Below are 26969 nucleotides of genomic sequence, written 5' to 3'. Positions count from 1 at the left end.
CAAGAGGAAGATCACAGCGAAAGTCTTCGACTGGGCCTTCCAAGATGTCGTTCACGTACCGCTGAACAGTGAGCATGTGCATGGTAAAAAAATATGGGGCCAATTATTCTTCCGTCAAAGATACCGCACCAGACACTGAATGACCATTGGTACTGGTGTCTGGTCTGCGCCACCCAATGCGGGTTCGTATCGCTCCAGTAATGCGCATTATGGATGTTGACTTGAAAATTTCTGGAGAAGGTTGCCTCATCTGTCCAGAGCACTTTGTCAACAAAATCCGATATTTCGTCACTGTTCACAAGGGTCCAATTTGAGAAGTCAAGACCATTCAAAGTCTCTTTCTTGCAGCTTTTCACGCAGTTGGAGGTGATACGGATGCATTTCAGCCTTCCTAAGAACTCTTGACACTGAAGACTTTGAAATGCCGACCTCACCACTCACATATCAGGCACGCTGGAATGAGGGTTGGCAGTCATGAAAGCCAAAATGTCTCCTTGAGCCTCTTGCACTGATGGTCCCCTTTCTGTGCCGCGTCTTCTTGAAGCTACCTGTTTCAGCGTCAAGTAACTCCTCATAATTGTGTTCGCGCTAGGTCTTCCCCCACATTGCCAATTTCGGTGTACCTTGGCAGCTTTCCTCTTGTCGCCCCGTGCCGCTCCCAAGGCTAAGACCATGTTCGCGTTCTGCTCGCTTGAGTACGGCATGCTTTAGGCACTGCAAACAAATTCTTCGAAACGTTTGCGCGGCATGGCAGTAATAGACAGCCGAGCCCACATGCATATTGCCGCTGGCACAGCTTGGAAGAAAAGCGGCGTTGTAACAAATGATGCTCTCTCTCGCATAGGTTCCAGATCTATGATGCATGTTTTGTGTGTATTTTTTCTATTCCGCATCGACTTGAACGCTTGAAAAAAAAAATTCTCTTCTCGTCATATCGGAATAAACGGCTGATGACGGCGCGTTCTTCGGCGACAGGCGCGAGCGGCTGCTGACGAAGCGCTTTTTCAGGGCGCCGTCGCCAGCCGCTGCCGGGAATATCAGAGCCGAGCAAAGGTTGTAGCCCTTTCTCGTAAGTGAAAGAAGGCGCGGTGCTGGCGGTGTTTTTACAAATCACTCATGAGAGCGCTGTAATCCTGTAATCGCGGCACATTCGGGCGCTCAGAGCGCGCTGTCGCGTAGTACTTTTTAAACTCCACGGGCTTTCGTTTTTGCCGAATAAAAACGGACACGCTAAGTCTATCTCGTTGGAAGTACCTGGGTTGGGCAATATTTGTGAAGCTCCACAACTTTCCTATTGAGGCCCGAACGTTTCAAGCTATATTTACAAATTTAATTAATTTATCTCGGCTAATTACTCAAACAAAGACGAGCAAGAAAATGGCACTGCACGTTTAGATAAACGCTAACAACATCCACGCAATTTCTGTTCTGAAGAACCCATAGGTTTTTTTCAAAATCTTGGTCCAAGTTTGCTGGGACACCCTGTATATATAGGCCACAATTCGTTATAGAAGGGCTGTCCTCTGTGTGAGCTATTTGGCAAGGTAGCAACGGCAACCATGATCAGCAGAGACCGGGAGAGTTTGCCTAGAAAGATTAGCTCTAAAATGAAGAATCAATGCACCTTTGTACAACAAACCACTTTGGTAAACAGAGCTCCTATCTACCCCATAGAATAAAGAACCATCTACCCCAATACACTTGTAGGCTAAACAGTACAGGCTATCAGATTTGTTAGTGTATCAGGTCTATTGCATATTACAAATGAACAATAACGGCTATCAGCTTTATTGGTGTATCAGTTTTATTGTTTCATTACCTAAAAAGATGAAACCAATATTTCTATTGAAATTTTTCCTAGGCTCAACCCCCCCTCCCCCCCCCCCCCCCCCCGTTCCAAAATGAAAACTCTCTGCCTATGAAAACAAAAATTGAAGTGCGCAGTTTTGACGAATGTAAATTTTTGTAATCTTATATATTGCTCGAATGCAGAATTGTTTGCCAGTACAAATTTAGCAACAATTTTTTGAAATCATCTTTGCACTCAAGCGAGACCAAAGAACTGAATCTTAAATTTCGCGCCTGTGATGTCTTTGGTAATAAAAAGTGCCAAATCTATTGTAAATTGTAACAAATAATGAAGTTTTATAATAAATAATGTAAATATTGTGATCGTTGAAGGCGTTATTAAAATATATGAAACAAATATTTCGTACCGTCATGGCTCACCCTTTGAGATGACGTTCATGCTCATGGTGATCGTGATCGGTTGCTCTAGCTGCTATTTCCCCCTCCCCCCTTTTTTTTAGTTTCGCAGAGCATATGGCTTGAGTAAGAATTTTTAGCAAGTTACCTCTGCAAGTGGTATGTAGTCCTGTTTACATTCATTTTACTAACGCCGACCCTGCGCCGGTCCTCTGACGTGGCGCGGTGGCTTCAGCCTTGCGTCACAGGCTTTCATATGACAGTGCCCGACGCCAACTCGGGACTTGTAAGCGCGTAATTCTACAGGAAAACACTTGATCTGAGGATTTAACGTCACAAAATAAACGGCAGACAGTACAATTTAGGTTTTACACAATGTAGTGTTCGATAATCGTAGCAGACAGCTGGGAACATGGTTGATGTGGGCTGTGTCGGCTGCTTTCAGTGCCCGCTGATCTGCCAAAACCCTACGGCCCTTACGCTGCATGACACGTAGAAAGAAATGCTGCAGCCCGGCAACTTGTGGACAACCTACTAATTGTACTTGTGTTTCGATCTATTTAATTTCAGCAGAACGAGCAGAATGTATGTTCCGGAAAATCACATCTACATCATCGCCGGGGAGGTAGCGGTCATAACAGCCGCCTTGAGACGGAGCAATACTGGACAGAGCAATCAGGTATGCCCTGAACATTGCTCAGAATACGAAGCAGTTCATTGTGATCCAACAGTGGAAATATGGTTAACTCTCGCATTGGGCACCCGCGGTATGTCTACGTCTTCATTCGTGTACACCTATTTTGCAGGCGGAAGAACATGAAGCCCTTAATCGCAGTTTTTCCAACTTGAAAGACGCTCTGGGGCGCTCCACTGATATTTCAGACATCGAGCCAAGCGTTTATTTCGGACCTTTTTTGGAAGCCATACGCTCAGATGACACTAGTGGCATTGTGACTGGCCAAGCTCTTGCGTCAGTAAACAAATTCCTCTCCTATGGTCTTTTAGGTAAGTTCTGCCATTGATTAGTACAATGTCAGCTGGTTGTTCTGTATTTACTTTTCCCTCGTGACTTGGATTTATTTGCCTTTTGCAATTGTTGATAAAAGCTTTAATTAGTTTCACTACAGCTTTGACAACTTCTGCATGTCATGCACATTTGATGTTGTTTGTAGGCACTGTTTTATAGACATTTCTTATGAACTCTGTGTCTCTTGTGTTATGTTTACTGTGGCTCTTAGGCAGGTGATAGGTGGAGTCTCTGTGCACTTCCATTTCAATTATCTTAATATTCATGTCACGTTAATTTTATGTGCAAGTTTTCAATTGTTGGAGCATGTAATTGGGAAAACAAGATGTCCTCATGACTATGAAAGACATTTGGTATTTTGCAGAGCACTGTCTTTTTCTGTTGTATGGTTCATCTCTGGGTCTCGCCTGCAGTGTTATGTGAAATGTTGCGACTCTCAGATATCCTTATTTCTACTAGCCGCAGTAGTTTATTGGCTAAGTTGGTAGGCTGCTAAGCCCTTTGAGTGATGAGAGTGAGTCTTGCTTGTTCAGATGATTTTTCGCCAAATCTGTCAAGCATAAGTTCACCTTATTCACACATTTGACTGCTAGTTTTGAGTGCCAGCAATGAGACCATGCTCATCCATTCTAGTTTAACAGTGCAGAAAATCTTTGTCTTAAGCTGCTAACAGGGGTCACAGACCAAGACTGCCACCAAATTATATTGGAAAAGGTGCATGTGTTTAAAAATAGCATCTGTCAGATTGCTATGGTAATAGTGAATGTGTGGGCTATCTGTAGTATAATTATTGAGTACGGAGGAAGATTTGGTACTGGACAAGAGCATTGAAAGAAACGGTTTTGGTGTCTGGTACCAAGGTATGAATGGTAAATTGTGCACAATGCATGATTATGTTTCTTATTATTTTCACTCATATGTCAGATATGTTGGTTTTCCAAAATTTTTTTCATAAGGTGTGCAATAAAAGGTGGAACTTTCTGACTGTATTTTTGTATTTCATATTTAAGACGAACTTATACAGTTTTAGAAGAAACATGCTCATATCTTCTTTGGCGGCACTATATTTGTGGACTTGATTTTGCATTTTACCTCAAAAATCAAGGTCACAATTCAGTTGGAGTTGTGGTGTTGGTGAGGTGCCATTCACTATGGCAACTCACCGACATGTTTTTTTCCCCTCAGGGTAGATAATGTATACGGCATATATACCCATAAGACGTTATGCAACCAGTCTGCGACTGTAATGTTTTTTTGTAACATATTTGCAAAACCTTATAAAGTACTTGGGAAAATGTCACAATTCTTTTTTTTAATGGTGCCAAGATTTGGTGCAGTGGCTTATGTCACTGTGCTGTTGAAGCATCTTTTTTTTTTTGGGGGGGGGCAGCACCCTGAGTGTCAATAGATGCAGTCTACATTTGGGCATTCTGTAATTATTTGCCCCGTTTTTTAAAGGGAGAAATCGCTTTTGCATGCATTCAGCAAGAGGAGTAAGGGTAACCTAGGGGCTGAAACTCATCCACCACCATCGCCGTGAGTGGTTCTGGCTAACAGTCCCAGGGCTTGATGTAATGTGCAAATACCCAATAAAGTATACGGGAAGACAGCCGCTGTAGTAGTTCAATTAAAAAATTAAATTATGGGGTTTTCTGTGCCAAAAGCACAATATGATTATATGACATGCCGTAGTGGGGAACTCAGGATTAATTTTGACCACCTAGGGTTCCTTTATGTGCACCTAAATCTAAATGCACGGATGTTTTTTGCATTTCGGCTCCATCGAAATGCGGCTGCCGTGGCCGCATTTGTAACACGGAACACTCTGCCGTGGCTGGGATTTGATATAGTTCAATGGTAGAGTCCTGCATGTGTAATGCAGATTATGTTAGTTTGTCTCCCACCTGCAACAAGTTGTCTTTTCGTCAACTTTAATTTGCCTTTTCCTTATTATTTCTACATTTACCCCTATGCCTTCATTGGCTTCGTTGTCTGTTGACTTCATGTAGCTAACAAAAAGATCAAGCCCCTCGATTCCTCTTATCTTTCTTGCTTGTTACATTATGCAGGCACTTGTGTTAGTGTACTTTTTAGCAGCGCAAGGTAAACTTTGGGCCCTGAACTACTCCTTCTTTCTATGTTTTAATGCTTTAGTGGGTGACATGCAATTGTCAACTATAAATGAACTGGCAATGGTATCAGCTGACTTAACTGCACAGTTGCAGTAATTAGCAGGTGTCGGGGAAAAAAAAAGTGCAGTGCCTTAGCAAAGCTCACTGTTTCAGAGGAACAGAGGTGTTGTGTTAGCTTTATGCCATTGTTTTTCATTCAAGTGTTGTTGTGAACTTGCATAAAATGCATGAACTTGTATAGCGATAATGAGTGCATCTATCACTAGCGCATGTCATACAATCTCATCAACTTAATAGAACTAAAACGGTGATTAAGACTGTGCTTTTACATTGGAGTGACTGGCACTCTTGCAGGCATTAGAGCACCTGTTTGCTGGTTCAAGTTTTGCTATTATTACGACCAGCGCCTGACGGAAGACGAAAAGACACAGTTTAGTGCTGGTCATGATAGTACAAAAACAACTTGCCCAGAACTGCATCTTTCCAAGTTTTGCTGGTGGGAACTTGCTTCTTGGCTATGCTTTCCTTTTGCATAGCCAAGTTCTACCCTCTTCTGGCTTTATAGTATTTAAAATACTTGAAAAATATTTTTTGAAATATTTAAAATGTTTTTTTTTTGCTGTTTCATCATCATCAGCCTATATTTATGTCCACTGCAGGAAAAAGGCCTCTCCCTGCGATACGGTACTTTTCCTGTACGATAATGCCAGGACTAATTTTTGTGCAATGTTTTGTTGTGTTTTGTTTACACATTCACATTTACTTTAACTTTTCTGTAAAAAAAATATCCTGACCTTAAGCTGCTTAAAAAAAAACAGTGTCTATAGTTTTAAATGTGTATCTGATGTGAAGAAACCTTAAAATGTGACGATTCATGTTCCAGAAACAGACAACAAACCATTACAGTTAGGTGTTCATGGGTTAGTTGCCTGACTTTTAACGTAGCAAAATGAGAAGCCCTGGAAATAAGTTATGCTATTTAGCTTGCAATGCTTTATAAGCAGCTTTATAACCAGTTCACTCTATTAGAAGCTTTAGGTTGGTAGTAACAGTCTTATCCCGCTGTGGTTGCTTAGTGGCTATGGTGTTGGGCTGCTGGGCATGACAAAATGCAAGGGGGAGAAATGCAAAAGCACCCACGTGCTTAGATTTAGGTGCATCTTAAGAACCTGAGGTGGTCCAAATTTCTGGAGTCCCTCACTACGGCGTGCCTCATAATCAGATCGTGGTTTTTGCACATAAAACCCCATCATTAATTAATTAATAACAGTCTTATTGCGTGAATTTGCATTTCAGATCACAGATTGGAGTCATCAGCATCTGCAGCTGAAAGCATAGCAGATGCCGTTACACATGCTCGTTTCATGGGCATTGACCCTGCATCAGACGAAGTGGTGCTCATGAAAATACTGCTTGTGCTGCGATCTCTTTTTCTATCACACGTTGGTGCATTGCTTTCAAATGAGTCCGTCTGTGAAATGATGCAATCTTGTATTCGCATCTGCTTCGAGACAAGGCTCAGTGGTAAGTCGTTGGTGCACATTATTACTTATAGTTTATTAGTAACCTTTCATATTAAGTGCGTGCTAATCAGCACCAAAGTCCTGATTATCATGGGCTACTATACACATTCAGAAACTGTGTGATTCTGCAAGCAAGAATAATACTTGCCAGAACTACTACAATTTCCAATAGGGAACTTTGTTTAGCTTCGGCGGTTACAATATTTTCAGTTAAAGAGGCCTTGTAACAATTTTAAAATATGGTAAATAAGCTTTAATCGTTGCTAGGCAATGATTATGTGTCATGCGCCAAATATTTTTGTGTATTCAGCTGGGAGCCCACAGTTTTGCTTGAAATGCTACCTGCTCTTTCCTTCAATTTTTAAAGCTCCTGCCAATTTTTGTCTTACCTGTACATGAGATTAAATAAGATGACTACTGGGCATATTTAAAAAAAAATATATGTAACGACTAAGCAGTGCTTCTGGCAGAAAAAAAAAAAAAAAAAAACTAAAAAGGTATTATCATGGGTGGATAGATGGATGGATGTTATGAGCGTCCCCTTTGGAACGGGGCGGTGGGTTGCGCCACCAAGCTCTTGCTACTATGCTGCCTAATATCCTACCTAGGTTAACTAATGAAAAAAGAAAAAAAAAAACACTATGAACTACCACGTCCAAATTTTCTGATCCCCTATTGCGAACTGTGCTTTTGTACGTCTCCGTCTTTTGTCGTTTCCCTGCTTTTCTTCCATCAATCCTCCAATCACCTCTTACTAATGTCTATTGCGGACCTGTTAACTTTACCACTGCTCCGCTGAACCCAAGGGCTTCATGGAGGCCAGTGGTGCCTAAATCGACCGCTGGGTAGACGTCTTCACATTCTAATAAAATATGCTCCGTCGTTTCCCTAGCTTTACCGCAGCAAGAACATGCTTCTTCTTCCTTCTTATATCTCGCTTTATAGGTGCGTGTTCTAAGGCATCCCGATCTCGATTCGAAAAGTAATGAGCTTCCCTTTGAGTTATCATAAATAGTTTCTTTCCTGATTTTGTTTTTTCCTCTTAAGTAGTTACTCATGGCAGGTTTCTTTTCCATTGCCACCACCCATGAGATTAATTCAGCCTCTCTGACTTTCCGCTTGACCTTCTTTGTTGCTGTATTGCCCACCCCACAGGCCGCATACTTGCTGGTAAGCTTCCTAGTTCTTTTCCACCACTGTGAATCAATGTTTTGCCTGTACAGATACCTGAACACTCTCCCAGCCCATTTACTTTTTTCCATATTCCTCAGCTGTTCTTCATACTCAATTTTACTGCGAGCTTCCCTCACTTCAAAACTAGTCCAGCCCATATCCCCCTGCACAGCTTCATTTGTAGTCTTCCCGTGAGCGCCCTGTGCGAGGCGACCCACTGACCTTTGGTTCCCGTCGAGTGCTGATTGTACCCCTGATTTAAAGCAAACAACCGCATTTCCAAAAGTAAGTCCTGGAACCATTACCCCTTTCCACATACCTCGGAGGACCTCGTACCTATTGTATCCCCATAGCGCTCTGTGCTTCATTATGGCTGCATTTCTCTTCCCCTTGACTGTTATGGTTTTTTCCTGTGTTTCCATATATCCATTGTCTTCGTTTATCCATATACCAAGGTATTGTGACGTAGCAGTTATCACGGCGTTTATTCCGCGTCAAAAGATTAGGCGAACCGACCACGCCCACAGCACGGAGCACACACGAGAGCCAGCCCCACAAGCGATGATGAAGAGGAACCCCATATGAACCCCATATGATGATGATAATGTACAGATGACAAAGAATAGCTTATAAATTACCACACAAATGTCCCCTCGCGCGAGAGCGGCCATCCTGGCCGCAATTCAAAGGGGCGGTGAACGTCTCGTGAAAGGCTTCATACGGGAAACGTGGACAATCTCAGCGGCGCGGCAGCGGCGGTCATTTGGAACAATAACTGGTTCCACACGATAGTTCACTGGAGAAGTCTGCTCCAAGACTTTGTAGGGGCCGATGAACCGAAGCTGAAACTTGTCACACAAGCCAGGAGTATGAACTGGTGTCCGGAGTAGCACTTCCTCGCCAGGGCGGAAGCACACGACACGATGAGAGGCGTCGTAATGCTGCTTGTGGTCCTGTTGCCGTGCTTCGGTGTTGATGCGGGCGAGCTGGCGACAACGCAGAATGCGGGACACATATTCTTCGCAGGAGGAAGGACATTGATGGACAGCTGGTGCGAAGAAAAAGACGTCAAGACAGAAAGAGGGCGAACGACCATAGACAAGGTAGAATGGTGAGTAACCGGTCGTGCGTTGAACGGCGGTATTATATGCAAAGGTCACGAATGGCAAAATTGCGTCCCAGTTTCTGTGATCCGGGTCGATGTACATGGCTAACATGTCTGACAGCGTGCGATGAAATCGCTCTGTGAGGCCGTTGGTTTGCGGATGGTAACTGGAGGTAGTCTTGTGGGTGGTTCCGGAGGCTCTGAGTACTTCGTCTAGTAGTTGCGAGAGGAATGCTTTTCCACGGTGGGAATTAGTGTGGGAATTTATAAGCTATTCTTTGTCATCTGTACATGATCATCATCATATGGGGTTCATATGGGGTTCTTCTTCATCATCGCTTGTGGGGCTGGCTCTCGTGTGTGCTCCGTGCTGTGGGCGTGGTCGGTTCGCCTAATCTTTTGACACGGAATAAACGCCGTGATAACTGCTGCGTCACAAGTGGTGGAGTGTGCTCTTCAATCCCCCGTCCTCTGACTCCCCGCTCAACCTCCTCGAGCTTCGATCGGGTCGCCGATTGTGCCAGCTGTCCGCCAGCATGTCGCAGGACGAGCCAACAGGCACTTCTACTTCCACCATCTCGGCCTCGGCTACCCCAGCCTCTCCGTATTGGGTTGTCAGTGGGCACCAGCGTGATCCCCATCTGTTTGCTGGACTTCGCGGTGAAGACGTCGAGGATTGGCTGGACGACTATGACCGAGTGAGTTCAGCTACCCGTTGGGACGATGCGTCCAAGCTAAGTCACGTCGCCTTTTATCTGACAGGAGTAGCGAAGACTTGGTTTTTCAACCATGAGGTTGATTTCACGAACTGGGGCGCTTTCAAACAGCAGCTCCGCCAAATCTTCGGCACACCGGCTGTTCGTTCCGCCCTCGCAAAAAAGACGCTCGACACTTGCAAGCAACAACCCGGTGAATCTTATACGTCGTACATCGAGGATGTGCTTGCTCTTTGTCGACGCGTGAACACGGCCATGACCGAATCAGACACATCCTCAAAGGCATCGGAGCTATTGCTTTCAATGCTTTAGCCATCCAGAACCCCGCTACCGTCTGATATCGTCGCTACTTGCCAGCGCCTTGACGAACTCGAATCAGTACGGTTGCAGCCAGACACCACTGCAAACACTACCGCCGACGACCCTACGTTACGAGCAATGATACGCGCAATAATTCGAGAAGAGCTCCAGTATCTTGGCTTAGCCCCAGGGCCTATGCCTTCTCATGCCTCCGATACCAATCTGCGAGACGTCATCAAGGAGGAATTGGCATCCATGGCTGGTGCAGCGTACACGGACCCTCTAACCCCTAGGGCCCTGTCAACGTACGCACAAGTAGCCGCAGCTACTCCAGTCTTCGTCCCACCGATGCCTCCAAAACCAACACCGGCTCACATCGCTTCCATGACTACCAGCGCACCTACCCAAACCAGCTATTCGCAGTGGCGTCCTCCTCGTCCCATCTGCTACTACTGCGGCTATCGTGGCCACATAGCGCGTTTTTGCCGCAAGCGCCAGCAAGACGAGCGTCGCGGATATGACGTATACGAACGGGATGACTTTTCGCCCGGAGCTACTTTCCAACGTCTAGGGAGCTTCCATGACCAACGCCGTCCTTATGGTCCACCGCGCGGACGCTCTCCATCGCCTACTGTAGCATCTGAGACGGCTTACCGTCCTGCGAGACGCCGCTCGCCGTCACCCCTTCGCCGCTCTACATCCCCACTGAGACCTGCTTCTCAATTCGCCAAGCGTCGTCCGGAAAACTGAATTATGCAGCTTTTGGAGGAAAAGCTGCATCGAACGACAGGACAGAAATTCCTCCATTGCGTCCGTGCAATGTGATATTGGTTGTAGTAGAAGGTGTACAAGTAGAAGCTTTAATAGACACTGGTGCTAGTGTTTCAGTCATTCACCGTGACTTGTGTTCGCGACTTCGGAAAGTTACGACCCCCTATGATGGACCTACGCTACTCGCTGCTCAAGGGGCCTCCATTTGACCTATCGCCATGTGCACATCTCGTATTTCCATCGATGGACTTCTACATCACGTAAAATTTGCAGTGCTAAGTTTGTGTGCCCAGCAGCTCATATTGGGATGGGATTTTCTTTCTACGGCCTCCGCCTCCATCTGCTGTGGACAACGCGTTCTCCACATGACCGACACGACCTATTCACTTCATGCAGATGACGCACCCCTTCACTTCCTTGCTGCAGAAGATACCGCGCTACCTCCTCGCCATCAAAGCATCGTTACTATCATGTCTGATGTGATTGACTGCGGCGACGTGCTCGTATTACCATCTGCACGCTGTCTTGCAAGAGGGATAGCCTTTGCATCAGGGCTCGTTAGGTTTGATCATGGCTCTGCACTTCTCTACGCTACAAACCCGACATCCGAAAAGATTCTCATCCCTAAAGGCACTACATTGGCTTGCGCCACTGAATCGGAGTCTATATCTGTTGTTTCCTTTAAACCAGCTTCCTCTGAAGGTCCTTGTACCGGATGGGCTGCATCTCCTTCAGCTCTTGCAGCTGCCATCAATTCCGACCTGACACCTTCGCAGTCATAACAGTTGCTTGCTTTGCTCCAAAAACATGAAGCTTCCTTTGACGCGCATTCATCTTCGTTGGGAAAGACTTCGATTACGACGCATCGGATAGAGACAGATGGTACATCCATCGTACGCTGTAGACCATATCGCGTATCGCTAGCCGAGAGGAAAGTCATTGACGAGAACGTCACCGACATGCTCCAACGAAACATAATACGCCCCTCTGCTAGCCCTTGGGCTTCCCCCGTTGTTTTGGTTCGGAAGAAAGATGGCTCTGTTCGATTTTGTGTCGTCTACCGAGCACTTAACAAGATCACACGCAAGGATGTATACTCTATGCCGCGAATAGACGATGCCTTGGATTTCCTGCAGGGTGCCGAGTACTTCTCCAGCATCGATCTGCGTTCCGGCTACTGGTAGATACCTATGCATGAGGACGATAAGGAGAAAACAGCGTTTTCAACACCAGATGGGCTCTACGAGTTTAATGTCATGCCATTCGGCCTCTGCAATGCGCCCGCAACGTTCGAGCGCATGATTGACACCGTTCTTCGTGGCCTAAAGTGGAAGACTTGCCTGTGCTATCTAGACGATATTGTTGTTTTCTCGTCAACCTTCTCTCAGCACCTGCAACGTCTGGATGAAGTTCTCCCGTGCCTTGCCAACGCTGGACTTCAGCTAAACACCAAGAAATGCCATTTTGCGAGCAAGACGATCAAAGTTCTAGGTCACATTGTGAGCAAAGATGGCATTCGTCCTGATCCTGACAAGGTTTCCACAGTTCAGCACTTCCCTCGTCCTGAAAAGACCAAAGATTTGCGTAGTTTCCTAGGCCTCGCTTCCTATTTTCGTCGATTCATACGGGGCTTCGCCTCAATAGCGTCACCTCTGCACAAATTACTGGGTTCTAATGTTCCCTTTGTGTGGTCTCCCGAATGTGAATCTGCGTTCGCCCATCTGAAGCGCGCTCTCACATCTGAACCAGTACTACGCCATTTTGATGAAGCTGCTCCTACCCTCCTGCATACGGATGCTAGTGGTCACGGAATTGGTGGCATTCTCCTACAGCGAGACGACACTTTAGGTGAGAGGGTCGTCGCATACGCAAGTCGCGTTCTGACAAACGCCGAAAAGAATTACACCATCACGGAGCAGGAATGTCTAGCTATCATTTGGTCTGTGCAGAAGTTTCGACCTTATCTTCACGGCCGCTACGTTACGATCGTTACAGACCATCATGCATTATGCTGGCTTTCGACGCTGAAGAACTTGTCTGGACGACTTGGTCGGTGGATTCTTCGTTTGCAAGAATACGACTTTACCATTACCTACAAGTGCGGAAAAAAAACACCAAGATGCAGACACGCTTTCTCGCTGTCCGCTTCCTACGACACCATGCAATGGACCTCCAACTACCATCCGTGACAAGCTTTCGCTTGATCCCTCCTCAGATGCTTTCTTGTTGGCCACTGTCGACGAGATGCCTCCACACGACAACAAATCCTTCCAATTTCATCAACTTGCGGACTCTTACTGTCGGCGCATCATAGACCACCTTCAAGGAGCTTCGCGCACGCCTAACGCCCGCCTTCGTCGGCAGCTGACGCAATTTAAGAATGACAACCGCGTCCTATACCGTCATGTCTATCACCCTGACGGTCAACGCTGGGTTCCTGTCCTGCCACGCTATGTGCTCATGTCCTGCAGGCTTCTCACGACGACATGACTGCTGGTCACCTTGGTTTCCAGAAAACCTATGACCGCATCAAAGGGCGCTTCTACTGGCCTGGATTGTCCGCCAGTGTAGCGAGGTATGTCGCTTCCTGCGCTCTATGTCAGCGTCGAAAGCTCCCTACATCAGCTCCAAGCGGACAACTGCAACTGGTTCCTTGTCCGTTGCAACCATTTGAGGTCGTTGGCTTTGACCTGTATGGCCCTCTTCCTGTGACTCTCACCGGTAAACGATGGATTGTGACAGCCGTTGATCACTTGACACGCTACGCCGAAACAACTTGTGTGAGTTCTGCCTCAGCCTCTGAAGTTGCTGCATTCATACTTCAATCCTTAATACTGCGTCACGGTGCTCCTCGCGTCCTCCTGAGCGACCGTGGAAAAGCATTCCTCTCGCAGTATTTATATTCTGTTACCCGAGGTATATCTTGGCCCTGTATCTCCACTGTCTGTTCACTGTTTTCATTGAATACCATAACACCTGATTTTCTAACACTAAATTTCAAACCTAAATTGTTGCCTTCCTGTCCACAGATATTAGCCAGACGTTGCAAATCACTTTGCTTGTTAGCGAGCAACACAATGTCGTCCGCATAAAATAAACCTGCGAGTTGCTGCTCTATTACTGTACCTGCCTGTTTGTATGAGAGATTAAACCCGATATTACTTCCTTCTAGCGCCCTCTCCATCCTCACCATGTACATCATAAACAGCAGCGGGGATAAAGGGCACCCCTGCCTCAGTCCCTTGTTGATATGAACTTTCTCCGCGCTCCTCATCCCTTCCCATTCAACGCAAACGGTATATTCTAGGTAAATCTCTCTCAAAAGCTGTAGACAATCGTTACCTAAGCCTTCCCCTTCCAGAATATCCCACAAAATGTTGCGATCTACGTTGTCGTAGGCTCCTGTAATGTCCAAAAAGGCCACCTACAACGGTCTGCTTTCTGCTTTTGATATTTCAATACACTGAGTAAGAACAAACAAGTTATCATCCAAGCGCCTACCTATTCTAAAGCCATTCTGAAGCTCTCCCAAAATGCCATTATTCTCTGCCCATGCTTGAAGCTTTAATTTGATTGCCTGCATTGCTAGCCTGTATATTACCGATGTAATGGTCAACGGTCTATACGAGTGAATTCTGTCTTTCTCTCCCTTACCTTTATAAATTAAATTCATTCTACTTTGTCGCCGACTGTCTGGTATTCATCTAACTTTTAAAGTTTTTTCCACTGCTTTCACCAGAGCTTCCTTACTTTTTGGTCCCAGTTCATTTATCAGCCTAACGGGAACCTCGTCTAGCCCTGTGGCTGTGCGCTTAGGAATTTTCTCTTCCGCTTTCTTCCAGTCTAAATTTGTCAGTACCAGCTCCTTTTCCACTTGGGTCTCTTTCATGCTCTTTTTTTCTTCAAATACAACCTCGTCCTTGCCTTGGAAAGATTCGGCTGTTACTTTTTGGATGTAATTTATTGCCGGTTCTCCTTCCAGTCTGTTTTCATCTTCGTCTAGGATATGTTGTTGTATTGTTGTTGACTTCCTGCCTAATAATTTTATGTGATTCCAAAATATTCTAGGCGCAGCCTTCTTTTTCTCACGTATTTCTGACAACCAACGTTCACTTTCACCTTTTAATTTTGCTTGCACCAGTATTTGAACCATAGACTTTTTCTCCCGGCATATTTCCCATTTACTGGTTACTTCATCCTGTGGCAACTGCGCCTTCTTTGCCTGCCTGTGCTCTCGAGATGCTTTCTGTCGTTCGGCGATCACTTCTCGTATCTCCTTGTTCCACCAGCTTTTCGGTTTCTTTTTTCCTTTCCAACGAACATGTTGTTTCTCTTTCCGTATTTCTGTCGTTATTACACTTAGAAGCTCACCATATTCCCACTCCTTACTTGGCCACTTGCCAAGTTCTTCCTCAACTCTAGTGACTATATTTGCTATTTGTTCAGCGTTCAAATTTGGACTGGCCATTGTGCTTTCCTTGCTCTCTTTCCCAACTACATATCCCATTTTCAAAATGATGCGTTTATGGTCACTCCCTATGCTGCTATACCCTTCCTCATCGATGACCATTTCTCTCCACTTATCATGGATTCCTTCTGTCATCAGACAGTAATCAATGGTCGATTGCCGGTTTCCCACTTCCCATGTGATCGGTCCTTCACACTTAGGCCCTGTATTCGCGATCACGAGGTTATGTTGCTCGCAAAGGTCTAGCATTGACTTCCCGTTATTATCGGTATAGCCATCTAAATCCTGTATGTGGGCATTCATGTCACCTAATAGGACAATCTCAACACCAATCCCGAAACCCTTAATATCAGCGCTTATGCATTCCATTAACTCTTTATTCTTCTTTGTGCAATTTTTTCCAGTCCACAAATACGTAACTCCCAGCCAAGTTTCTTTCCCTCTCATTGTACCTGATAACCAAAGATGCTCTTGACGTTGTGAATTTACTCTTTTCCATTTGGCTCCCTGATGGATGAGCATTCCGACTCCCCCTCCCTTTCTTTCCGACTTAGTTTTGTTGCACCCTTCCCATACATAATTCTCAATAACTGGCGGCTCTTCTGAGTCTCTAAGGTGCGTTTCTGTAACTGCATACACCCCTATTTGTTCTCTATGTAACTGCTCCTCAATCTCTGCCCACTTTTCCTTTCTTGTGCCGCCCTGCATGCTTATGTAGCCTATTGCATGGCGAGCTCTTGTTCTTGCTTTCCTCCTTTTTCTGTTATCGACGGCGATGCTCTTCTGATGTTCCCCTAGGGGACTTTCTACTGCATCACTGATGGCACCCCTACTGCATCACTGATGCAGTAGGGGTGCCATCTGTTGGCGGAGAACAACACCGTGCTAGTAATATGTCCTCCGAGAAGGGCGGTGCAATGTAGGCAAAGAGTTGCATACTAAGATTATCAGGTGGAAGTCTGGTGCTGCAATTGTTCAACCACTAGACTTGGTGTATGTGCTCTCAAAGAATGCAGAGTTTTGTGTGAACTTCTGCCATCTTGCATGCGAGGTGAAATACACTTGTGAGAGCAAGCTATACATCACACTTACAAGAGCCAAGCTTGTTGCAGCACCAGCCATGAGAGTGTTATGAAGTCGCGTCATCTGGGACGCTTGAGGATGCTTTATTACAAACTTCAGAGCTATGGAAGTTCTTTATTTTTTTTGCAATGGCAACAAATATGTTGTTGCATGTGTTCAGGCATCACCTAATGCAGGATACTTTACAAGGTGCAGTAGTGCCATCTGTTGCAAAACACATTTCACTCAGCAAACCTGAATGAGTAAAACATACAAAAAAGAAAGCACTTGTCTTCAAGATTTTGTGCCACACAAAACTAGAGCAATTTTAGAAGCAGTTGTCTGGGCAGTGGCTTTCAACAAAGGTGCCAAATTCTAGTAATGGGGTGATGCTGGCATTGCCTGCTACGTTTAGATTGTGCCGCTGTGTTGAATCACGAACATCTGGAGAAATGAATTTGATTGCAGCATATGTACTGCAACATATTGTAATGATATAGTATTGTTATAACTATTTATGGCCGAATTGGGCAAGGGGCCTGTAGGCCATTTTTGCATCGCTTTTTACAACTTGTTCAAGGATTTCTAAACACTTCTGCATATTATAACATCTTCATAATATGATTACATAAAGAAAAAGCAAAGAGGATGCTTTTGACTTCAGGTGTCTGCTGTGGATAAAGAAACATTAGGAGTAGTGAGATTTGCATCGCTGTCGAGGCTTGTCCACGGCATCAAGTGGCTCATCCCTTCAAACTTGCCAGCCTGTACTAAGGGCGGTTACTCTTTTTTTTTTTCTTTCTTTATTCAATACTGCAAACCTTGTACAGGTCCAAGCAGGGTGGGTTAAATGGCAACAGAACAATAATAACAAAGTTAAAAACATCAAAGTGTGGCAAAAGGCAATAAAGAATCATTCCAGTCTGTTACAGTGCGAGGAAAAAATGAAAACTTGAATAAATCTGTTCGCACAAAATACGGCGTCAGGGAATTAGGATGATGGTGGTGTGTATGCCTCGACATTGAAAGCGACAGATATGGAGAAGGGTTAATAGCTAGATCTTGATTCCAAAGCAAGAAAGGAAATTGCAAACGTAAATTTTTTCTTTGTTGTTCATGACATTGGATACCGTTGATCTGCATTCATTCAGAGGGTGAGTAATACAGGGAAAATTTAGAGTAAATAAACCTTACAGCTTTTCTCTGTACTTTTTCTAGGCGGGTGATATTGTGTTTATTAAACGGGTCCCAGACAATGCATGCATATTCAAGTTTCGGTCTAATTGATGAATTGTAAGCAAGTAATTTTACGCTAGGGGGAGAATTTCTAAGCTTATGTCTTAAAAAGTATAGTTTACGGAATGCGGAAGGGCAGATGTTATCTATATGTAAATTCCATGATAAAGGATTAGTAAGTGTGACACCCAAATACTTATATTTAGTCTCTTCCAGCAAAGGTGACGAATCTAGCCTGTAGTTAAGAGAAAGCGGAGCTTTCTTGCGAGAGAAGCGAAGAAAGATGGTCTTATCAGTGTTAAGTTTCCTGTCCCACGTTTCACACCATTAAAAAATCTTAGCAAGAGAGCAGTTGAGATGGATTTGGTCGTTAATTGAAGTTATTTCTTGAAAAAGCACACAATCATCGGCAAACAACCTGATTTGGACATTCGGATCAAGTTCAGTAGTAATGTCATTAATATATAATAAAAACAATAATGGCCCCAGCACACTTCCTTGGGGCACGCCAGAGTTGACCGGTAGGCAACCTGATTGTTGCTCATTAACTGCTACAAATTGGTAGCGATTGGTTAAATAGTTTGATATCCATATGATTAAAATTTCCTTGAGGCCAATGCGTCTGAGTTTTAATATTAGTTTGTCATGGGGAACTCTATCGAAAGCTTTACTGAAGTCAAGAAATATTGCATCAATCTGCCCGTTCTTATCGAGACATGAAGCGAGTGAATGTATTACTGTCACTAGTTGTGTAATTGTTGAGTATCCTTTTCTAAACTCGTGCTGGAAATTAGAGAGGACTGCGTGGACTACTCGTAACCTTGCAGGAGTTGTATATGTTAAAGGATTGGCACAATTGCCTATAAGTAGTCATTGAGGGCTGTGGACTGTACGAGCAGTATATTATATATATTAGTCATGCGCTGCTTTTCAACTAAAAAGTCTGAAAACTGCATGAATTGAGAAAGCAAGTGGCATTATATTATGAAGTATGTCTCTTTATCATTCAAACCTTGCTTAACCATGTTCCATTGATCAGTCAAATGTATGCTAATGTTTGCGAGATGTCAGGCATGTAGCCTCGTTCATATTGCTGACAATGGCACCCTAAAGTATTCTGTAGGCACAAACACTCTTTAGCTGTTGCTTAAAGCATATAAAAATTTCTGGAAGGACCTTTGGACATTTTAATATATGGTTAGCCACGGCGTTAGTACAGTAGTAAGATGTAACTAGGTGTGACAGCAAGTGTGCTTAGCCAAACTGATCGGGACAAAGCATGCACATGACGAGCACAGTTAATATTGCAGAGATGGAAAATATACAGAGGGGTGTATTCCGTGTATATTGTGACACAAGCATGAGGACGTGACACAATGTCTTTTAGATTGTTATGCCATCTAAATATGAAGAAACTACTGCATTGTGTACAACATGCACCCTGTTTCAACTCGAATCGCTTCAAAGAAAGTTTGAATGCATACTCATGAGCATATTACTGCAAGAAGTATTAGGCCGTGTTGTGAGCCTTACGATTACAAAACAAATGTCCAATCACAGGTTCTATAGACCATTGAATTCACACCCTTTGAAAGCAGTTGTCATCCATGTACTGTTGCTTTCGAAACTTGCTGCTCTGCTTGCAACTCTGTGGTCACTCTGCAAGTAGCCTTTCCAAACGCAAGGCTGCTTAAAGTGCTACACCCATGTTATCAAATACAGCTACACCCATACTGCAGCACTGCAGAGCATCTATATACTAATAGCACTGAAGCATCTGCTTAAATTCTTCATTATGTAAGTACCTTCTGTGGTTGCTTAGTGACTGTTGTGCATACTGCTGCTCAGCACAAGGGAATGGGTTCAACTTTCAGTGGCTGCATTCCTATGGGAGTGCAAAAGTGCCTATGCAATACTTGCTGTCTCAAGGATTAGCCATACCATGTACGAATTTTGTACCATTTTGTGTGGTTATATGGCTGAGGAAAGCACTTCCCCAAAAATTTGACTTTCAAATTCTTGTATGCAAGAACTGCCATTGGTCTAGCCACCTAAGGAAAAAGTGTGTAGCTGGAAGAAATTGACATCGTCATAATGGAGTCATAAGAGATTCCAACTTATGCCTCTATTTCTGCCAGGCAGCAAGGAGAACTTTAGTATATCATGATGGCCGGTGCAGAAATGGCTGTGGCCTTCACTGAACTTGACGCTGTAGATAGCTGGCCTAATACATGGCCTCTGAGATTGCTGAAAACACTCAATGCCTGCTTTGGCGTATGTAGCATAGATGATCTTGGGTGCCATGCCTTATACTGAATGTCTATCAAATAGAGCGACCATAAATGGTGGTACTGTGCTGGCATTAGGGCATCTTAGTTGGAGATGGCTTAACATGTGCACTAGAGTGCTCACTGCCACACCAAGTCTGTGGTTGTGCAGATTATTAATGACTGTCATGTTTACATTCTCCTTTCTTACCTGATAACAATTATAATTTTTTTCTGATAGTAGTAGTCAAGAGGTTCGTGCTGTGTAGTAAACGTCAACATAATGAATTGTGTCGCTGAAATTGTGAATGGTGTCGTGCTCATTGCTATAGATATATAATGTGTATATATGGCTTGCTTTTTACTTCTGATCACCCTTTCTATGCTACTTAAAATTTATTCTATAGCTTCTTCCTGCCTATGCTATAGTTGAACATTTAGTTCTACTTGTGTACCTGTGTACGCTATTACTGCTCCTGCAAAGGAAATGGTGGAGGTCATCAGTAAACCTAGTGGTTGCATCTTCAGTGTAGTTTGGCTAAAGCAGAGCAATGAAAATGTGTAATACAGTGTAGCACAGTGTGGTAGTGGACCTCCTATTTTGCATTGATTTTTGGCACATATTTATTTTGGTCACAGCATGCGCATTATGGCATTGAAAGCTGTATAAGCTTCATATTTTGTTTGTTTGACTTGCTTGTTGATGACTTTTTGTCGTGAGAATCTGTTAAAAAAGAAAAGATCACAAGGGAAGGCTGAGCTCATATTTCATGTCTGATCTGTCGGCATATGTCACTTATTTACTTATTCAGGGATCCTATGTGTCTTTATAAGTCTCTTTGCATTTCGTTTTTGCTTATTTTAATGTGCAAGCCAAATAATCTTTATTTGAAACATGTGATTAGGCAGGATGTCCTCAAAGTGTCACTTTTTAACTACATGCAATGATAACTAAGCCAGTGGCTTGTTTGTGTCGTCATTTTCTCTTAGAGAAGGGCACTGCTGAAGAAATAAAGATGCTTATGCAACCTGTGTGTCTATGTTGCATGCGCACATCTGATGCAACATATACTGGGTAGCTTGAATAGTCATTGCTGAATCAGTTTGGCTTATGATGTATTACTAACTTAATGTTAGGAAAGCTGTGGCTGCTGTGATGCAATCACTGTTGGTATTTCAAATGGGTTGCAACAGGTGTATACTGGAGGAGTGTCTGGCCTGCCTGGCAAATATATTTTTGTTTTAATTTTGCATTGCAGAGTTACTGCGTAAGTCAGCAGAACAGGCCCTCATGGACATGGTGCAGTTACTTTTTTCTCGCCTTCCACAGTTTTCTGAAGTTGCTAAAGGAGGTTGTTCGAAGAAGGTGAGTGACTTAATACATTAGCATTTCCCTGAATTAGTAACATCTACTAACAAACTACTAGCGGTATGTTGCGCTGAAAAGAACATAAGCTTAAGGTGTTTATTTATTGCATTTAGGTGTGCTTAATTTCAAACAAAGAGTTGTGCGGAATAGTCCTCTGGCGCTGTTTTTCATTCTCACAGCAATTTTACTGTAATGATACTTTCATAGATATCAAAATAGACTAGGAGCTACACAATACTTTTTGGTATTGTGCTGCTGAACTCGAGGGCATGGGTCCTTCACTACGGCATGCCTCATAATTAGATTGTAGTTTTGGCATGTAAAACCCCAGAAATAATTTTTTTTAAATACCTTATAGTTTGTTAAAGCAGATGTCAAAAGCAATTTTATTACCTTACTTCCCAGTATGAATAATATTTTTTGTGGATCTAGGTTGCATAATGCTAGGTCAGTTGTGCTGGCTACCTTTAATGCATTTTGCAGTGAAGAGTGATTAAATAGTTCGTGTGCTTTTGCGTCCCATTGTTGCACAGTGGGCTGTGAGGGATGCTGCCTGTGCATGCTTCCGGATTAATTTTGGTCATTTGGGAATCCTTAATATGCACATAAACCTGAGTTCACAAGCATTTTTGTATATTAGTACCATCATTACGTGGCCACGCTGGCTAGAAATTGAACCGGTGACTTTATGCTGAGCAGCAGAACTTCATAGTCTTGGCAGGTGCATGTTAAGGGTGATACGGTGACAAACTTGTAAATCATCCTTTGGGAACTTTAAATTATGCTTAATTTTCTCTTCTGTGCCCTTCCAATTAGGGACTCTATTGCTTGCCCTAATGTTTTTTTACATGATGTGCTAGTGTGCTTGTTAAAATGTGCATTTATTTTGTTATTGCATGTCAACATTCTGTGTGTGTCACACAGTGGTACATCTGTACCCTGTTTATTGTACATGCGAAGTGTTTTGTGGTTGATATCGTACAATATCAAAGTGTTCATAACTTAATTTAAAATTAAATTCTGGGGTTTTACATGCCAAAACCACCATATGATTGCGAGGCACATTGTAATGGGGGAGTACGGTTTAATTTTGACCAGCAAGGGTTCTTTAATGTGCACCTAATGCGTGGTACGTGTGCGTTTTTGCATTTCTCCCTCCATTGAAATGCAGTCGCCATGGCTGGGATTTAATGCCGCACCCTCGGGCTTAGCAGCACAAAACCAATGCCACTAGGCCATCACGGCGGGTCTATTTGTAACTTCTTGTTGCCCGTTTATTCTATGTAAGTAGATTGGAATAAAAGGAACATCACATTTATTCATTCATAAATTATGCACCTGTTGAGTGAGTGAGTGAGTGAGTGAGTGAATGGAGTGAGTGAGTGAGGGAGGGAGGGAGAGAGGGAGGGAGGGAGGGAGGGAGGGAGCGAGCGAGCGAGCGAGTCTCACTGTGAGTTGTGTGGGGCACAAAGGTATAAAGTAAGATTCAGAACCTTGTAGCTAACTTATTATGCTGTTTCTTCTATTTTGCATTAATAGTTTACTGCATGTTTGACTTTTTCTCTTTTTTGTGCTTACTGTAGTTGAAAATGAGGGCAAGTGGCATGGATAACTCAAGAAGTACCAGGAAACGTCGATCTCCTGTGCCCAAGCATAGAAAAATTCCTAGAGAGCCTGATTCTCAAGTACAGCAACAAGCACCTTCCTTTTCTCAGCCAGTTGGAAATGTGGCATCACAGCCACATACTCCTACATCAGAGGAACAGCAGCCTGTAGGAGAAGCTACAGGATCAGGGGCAGGGAAAGCCCCTTTGCCTGGGACAATTGCTGAACCAGAAGTGCCAGCTGCTCCTGACTCGAGCCTTGAATCTGGCCCTCTAACAGGGGTCATTCACCTCTCGGATTCAGTGTCATCAATTGTAGACCTAGATGCCAATCAGGCAGACTCTTCAAATTGTGTGCAGGTAAGGCACATGTACTATTCAGGTACAGTAAGAAAAAGCAAGTTCTGTACTGTCTTATGTAAGCTAGACACCTAAAGATATACCGATTGAGCAGTCAAATCACTGTTGTACTTAGCTTGAAGAACCACTTCCTGTCCGTTGATATTTACTAGCAGCAGACCATACACCATTTATGTCATGGTTATACCCTAAATTTTGCTTAAATGGGCACTGAAGCACTCTTTTTGAAACATGAGAAACATGGTAGAATGTGTGTGATAGCTTTCAATAAATATATTTCTGAAGACATTTTTTAAAAAGACCGTTGAGTGTCCCCCTCAACTGTTGGGTGGCCCCAATAGCAGCACCCTGCTTACTGCATTCCTTCTTTCTTTTCCTTCTTTCTGCTGTGTTCTTCTGGTAACCTTTCAAGATTGGTGTATGACAAAGGTGCCCAACAGTGACAAAGGAGTGGTGACAGCATGGATGGGACTTGTTAGAAACCCCCGCTTCTCCATTTCCTAGATCTGGAAGGGTAGGCCTATATGTGTGAGCTTTTTCTCACAAGTAATTCTTGGTCATGAACTCAATGGCTAGTTTCTATTGGCCACTGCACTGGCTGTAACATCATCTCGTTGACGTAACATACAGTGTAAAAATAGTGGGGGACTTGAAATACACGAGAGCGAACAAGCATTCTACTGTGTGTGATTATAGGCTCCATACTGCATGCTGTGGTATGATATTTGGTTCGAATTTTCATGGCAGCATTGTCTACTGATTGAGAACATTTTCTTACCATGTTCAAAATGTGTTTCAGGATTTCTTAATAAGAATGTGACCAATTGTTGCTGATCAACTAACTTGATAGTGCTAGGGGAAGTAAATCTTTACCATAAATGTATAGGAAAAGTATAAAAAAGCTCCTATTAATTTACAATGCTTAAAATTCAATCAATTAAGTACAGTTATAGGTTGACAAAAACAAGGTTTATGGAAGTAAAATAGAGTAGTCAACTGGCCAAACAGCTCTTGACCAGTTTTATAGGCAGTCTTCATTTATAAATGATGCACTGGTTTTTGATCACCAGTTGTGTGGTCATCAATTTCGACATTGCTATAAAGGAAGGACAGGGTGCAAGAAATTCAATTGTCAAACCATTTGCTATATTTTTGTGAAGTTTAGAGGGTTTGTTTGTACACAAGACGTAGGCCTCCGTACCAAATTTATTTCCTTTTAAATTTTCTGAGAAGTGGCTTGTGGAAAATAAAGGACTAGTTTAGGAAGAATACCATTAAATAACTGAAAGCTTGTCACCTTTATACCTTAGATCTTCTTAAGAGAACCTATTTCTGTCATTGTGTGGTTACTTATCATATTTCACTTTTTCTTTATTAAGAAAAGTAATTGTTCAAATGACAGCGCCAGTTTCTTGCTTGTGCCTTTTCCTTCAAAAGTTTCAGTTTATCAAAATAAAAGAAGCTAAAAAGAACACAAAAAGAACTGCTCTTTATTATTTTATTTTAAATTTCACCACAGAAGCGCTTCCTTGTCCTTTATATATGTAGTGTGTAAATGATAGTTCTCATAAGGTCGAACTTTGATGGATAGGTGGGAAATGAGAAATGCAGATTCAAAGTTCCAGAAATGTGCCACTTAATTTTTGCTGAATGCCTCTTTCTAGAAACCTGTTGTGAGAATACCTTCGGCCTTATTGAATCCAGTACTGTCTTTTAACGCAGCAGCTGTAAGCTTCGTGAAATTGGTGGGTTAGATTTGGCTGGCAATACCATGCCACATGGAGTTTTCTGTTAACTCAATTGAAGCATACATGAGTGTGGCGCTCTCGTGGCATCGCTGCTGCTGATGTTATTGAAAACAGACTGAGGACTGGTTTCTGAAAACTGAAAATCAACTTCTCTAAATTTCGCTGGTGGTTTATGGCAATAGGAAGTGTGCCTAAATGTACGAAGGTGTAGCTGGGTTGTTTTACCACTGTTACGTGAATTAAAAAGTAACCATACATTGTGCTTTTGCATGTCTCAGTAGCTTTCTGGTGTTGCTGTTTCACATACATGTTAAGCTGCTCGTGAGGCACTGTACTCTTATCTAAAAAGGTTGGAGCTGTCTCATTAATTAATGGATTGTTATGAGGAGCCCTTGAGCTTGCAGATCTCATACTAGAAGCATTGAAGGAGACACAGTACAGCATTTGGCAATGACGGGCTTGAATAGGAACTACAAAAAACTCTATCTTGCATGTGGCCACTCATCGTGTCTCATGAACCAGTTTGACTTTCTTGTAGTGGCTTTTGTTTCTTTCTGATCATTTCTTTTACTGATTCCACAACTTGTACATTGACTGAGATGACACCGATTGACATGAAATTGACATAGACTGATTGCTAGGTGTTGTCAAGAGAACCAGCACATGCTTCTTCTTACAATGAGAATCTGGGGAAAGTATTTCAGAGTGTTCTCATCATTACGCCCAATTGACAAAATGTGCTAGGAATGTTTTTGCATATTGATGGAGGATAATTGCTGCATTCATCCTTATAGTGCAGATTCAGATGAAGCTTTATCTAATAAACCTCAGTTTTACCGAATCTGGGATTTTACAAACTTTTCTCATTTACTGATCTTAGTTCTATTGGAAACCATGCATTTCTCCCCAAGATTTAGCAAAGTATATTTGTGTTGCAGTTTCCATTTAATGAAGTTCACATAAATCGCATGCATGTACTAGCCGGAGCTAACAGAAGAATAATAATAAAAAGAAAGAAAATTAACTGGTGATTGCGATACTCCCTACTGCGAAATTTGAACGCAGCTCTATACATGTTTTCATTTTGAGATATATTGGCTGGTGTGGACAATCTGCTTTTTGTGGCACATTGCAAACAGAACGAAGTGTGGCACGACTGCCTCGTTAATGAGGAGATTGTGAGAGACAGCGCAGGATGCTTGGGTGTGATTCACAGTAGCCGCCACAGAGAGACCTCCACTCATGCAGTGCTTTGTTTCCACATGAGGTATCGGTGATGTCAGTGGCTAACAGATGACACGAACTACACTGGCACCATCTTGTAGCCATCGTCGCTGCGGTGCCCATCTTGTGTGGCACTTTGCTTTTCTTGTCACACTTTCATCATACCCTCTTCCTCCGCTTTCTGCCTCATGGTTCCATTGCACCTTCCTCCTCCTCTTTCCTCCTCGTGCTTTCTTAGCTATCAATGTCTTTCATCCCCTGCTGTGCTTCACATTTGCTGTTTCATACTTCGCTGTGCTCGTTTGCAAGGTTATGAGGGGCGCCAACACTCATCGCAGGAACAGCTGCCAAAGAGCTGCGCTCAAAAATTCGCCCAACAGAGCATTTATTATTTGTTGCATCCTTTTGTGTGTAAACATTGCCGGTAAGTGGCAAAAAAAAAAAAAACATTGCTGGTTGAGCAGATAACAGAACACACCACTGCACCATCTGTCATGCCAGTACAGGAGCTGTATTGGGAATATGCTCCCAGATGTGTCAGCAGCCAATCATAACAGAAAAGTCCCAGCAAGGAGTGAGCTTAAAAACACCTTGGCAACTATGAAAAAGATTGAATTTTCTTGGTGTTGTCGTGTCATGCCGTAGTCCTCATTGTTATTGTGAATGACGTTATAGTGAT

The 26969-nt window shown here is 43.3% G+C and overlaps 1 protein-coding gene across 3 annotated transcripts in view; it reads left to right on the top strand.

Moving 5' to 3' along the window:
* Positions 1–2244: 2244 nt before the first annotated feature.
* garz (Sec7 domain-containing protein garz) overlaps positions 2245–26969 on the top strand; it is a 115895-nt gene continuing 91170 nt past the window's right edge. For 2 of the 3 annotated variants that reach the window (XM_050196414.2, XM_050196411.2), the window contains exons 1-6: positions 2245–2364; positions 2776–2884; positions 3012–3210; positions 6661–6888; positions 21245–21351; positions 22938–23318. In XM_050196414.2, coding sequence (XP_050052371.1) covers positions 2789–2884; positions 3012–3210; positions 6661–6888; positions 21245–21351; positions 22938–23318 — 1011 coding nt within the window. In that variant the 5' untranslated portion in view covers positions 2245–2364; positions 2776–2788. The remainder of the gene's footprint in view (positions 2365–2775; positions 2885–3011; positions 3211–6660; positions 6889–21244; positions 21352–22937; positions 23319–26969) is intronic. The other variant, XM_050196412.2, reaches the window with a different exon arrangement.

The sequence above is a fragment of the Dermacentor andersoni genome, chromosome 1 (genome assembly GCF_023375885.2).
Source record: "Dermacentor andersoni chromosome 1, qqDerAnde1_hic_scaffold, whole genome shotgun sequence".
Taxonomy (NCBI): Eukaryota; Metazoa; Arthropoda; class Arachnida; order Ixodida; family Ixodidae; genus Dermacentor; species Dermacentor andersoni.
The sequence above is the reverse complement of the archived record's forward strand: the minus strand, read 5'-3'. Positions and strand labels throughout refer to the sequence as shown.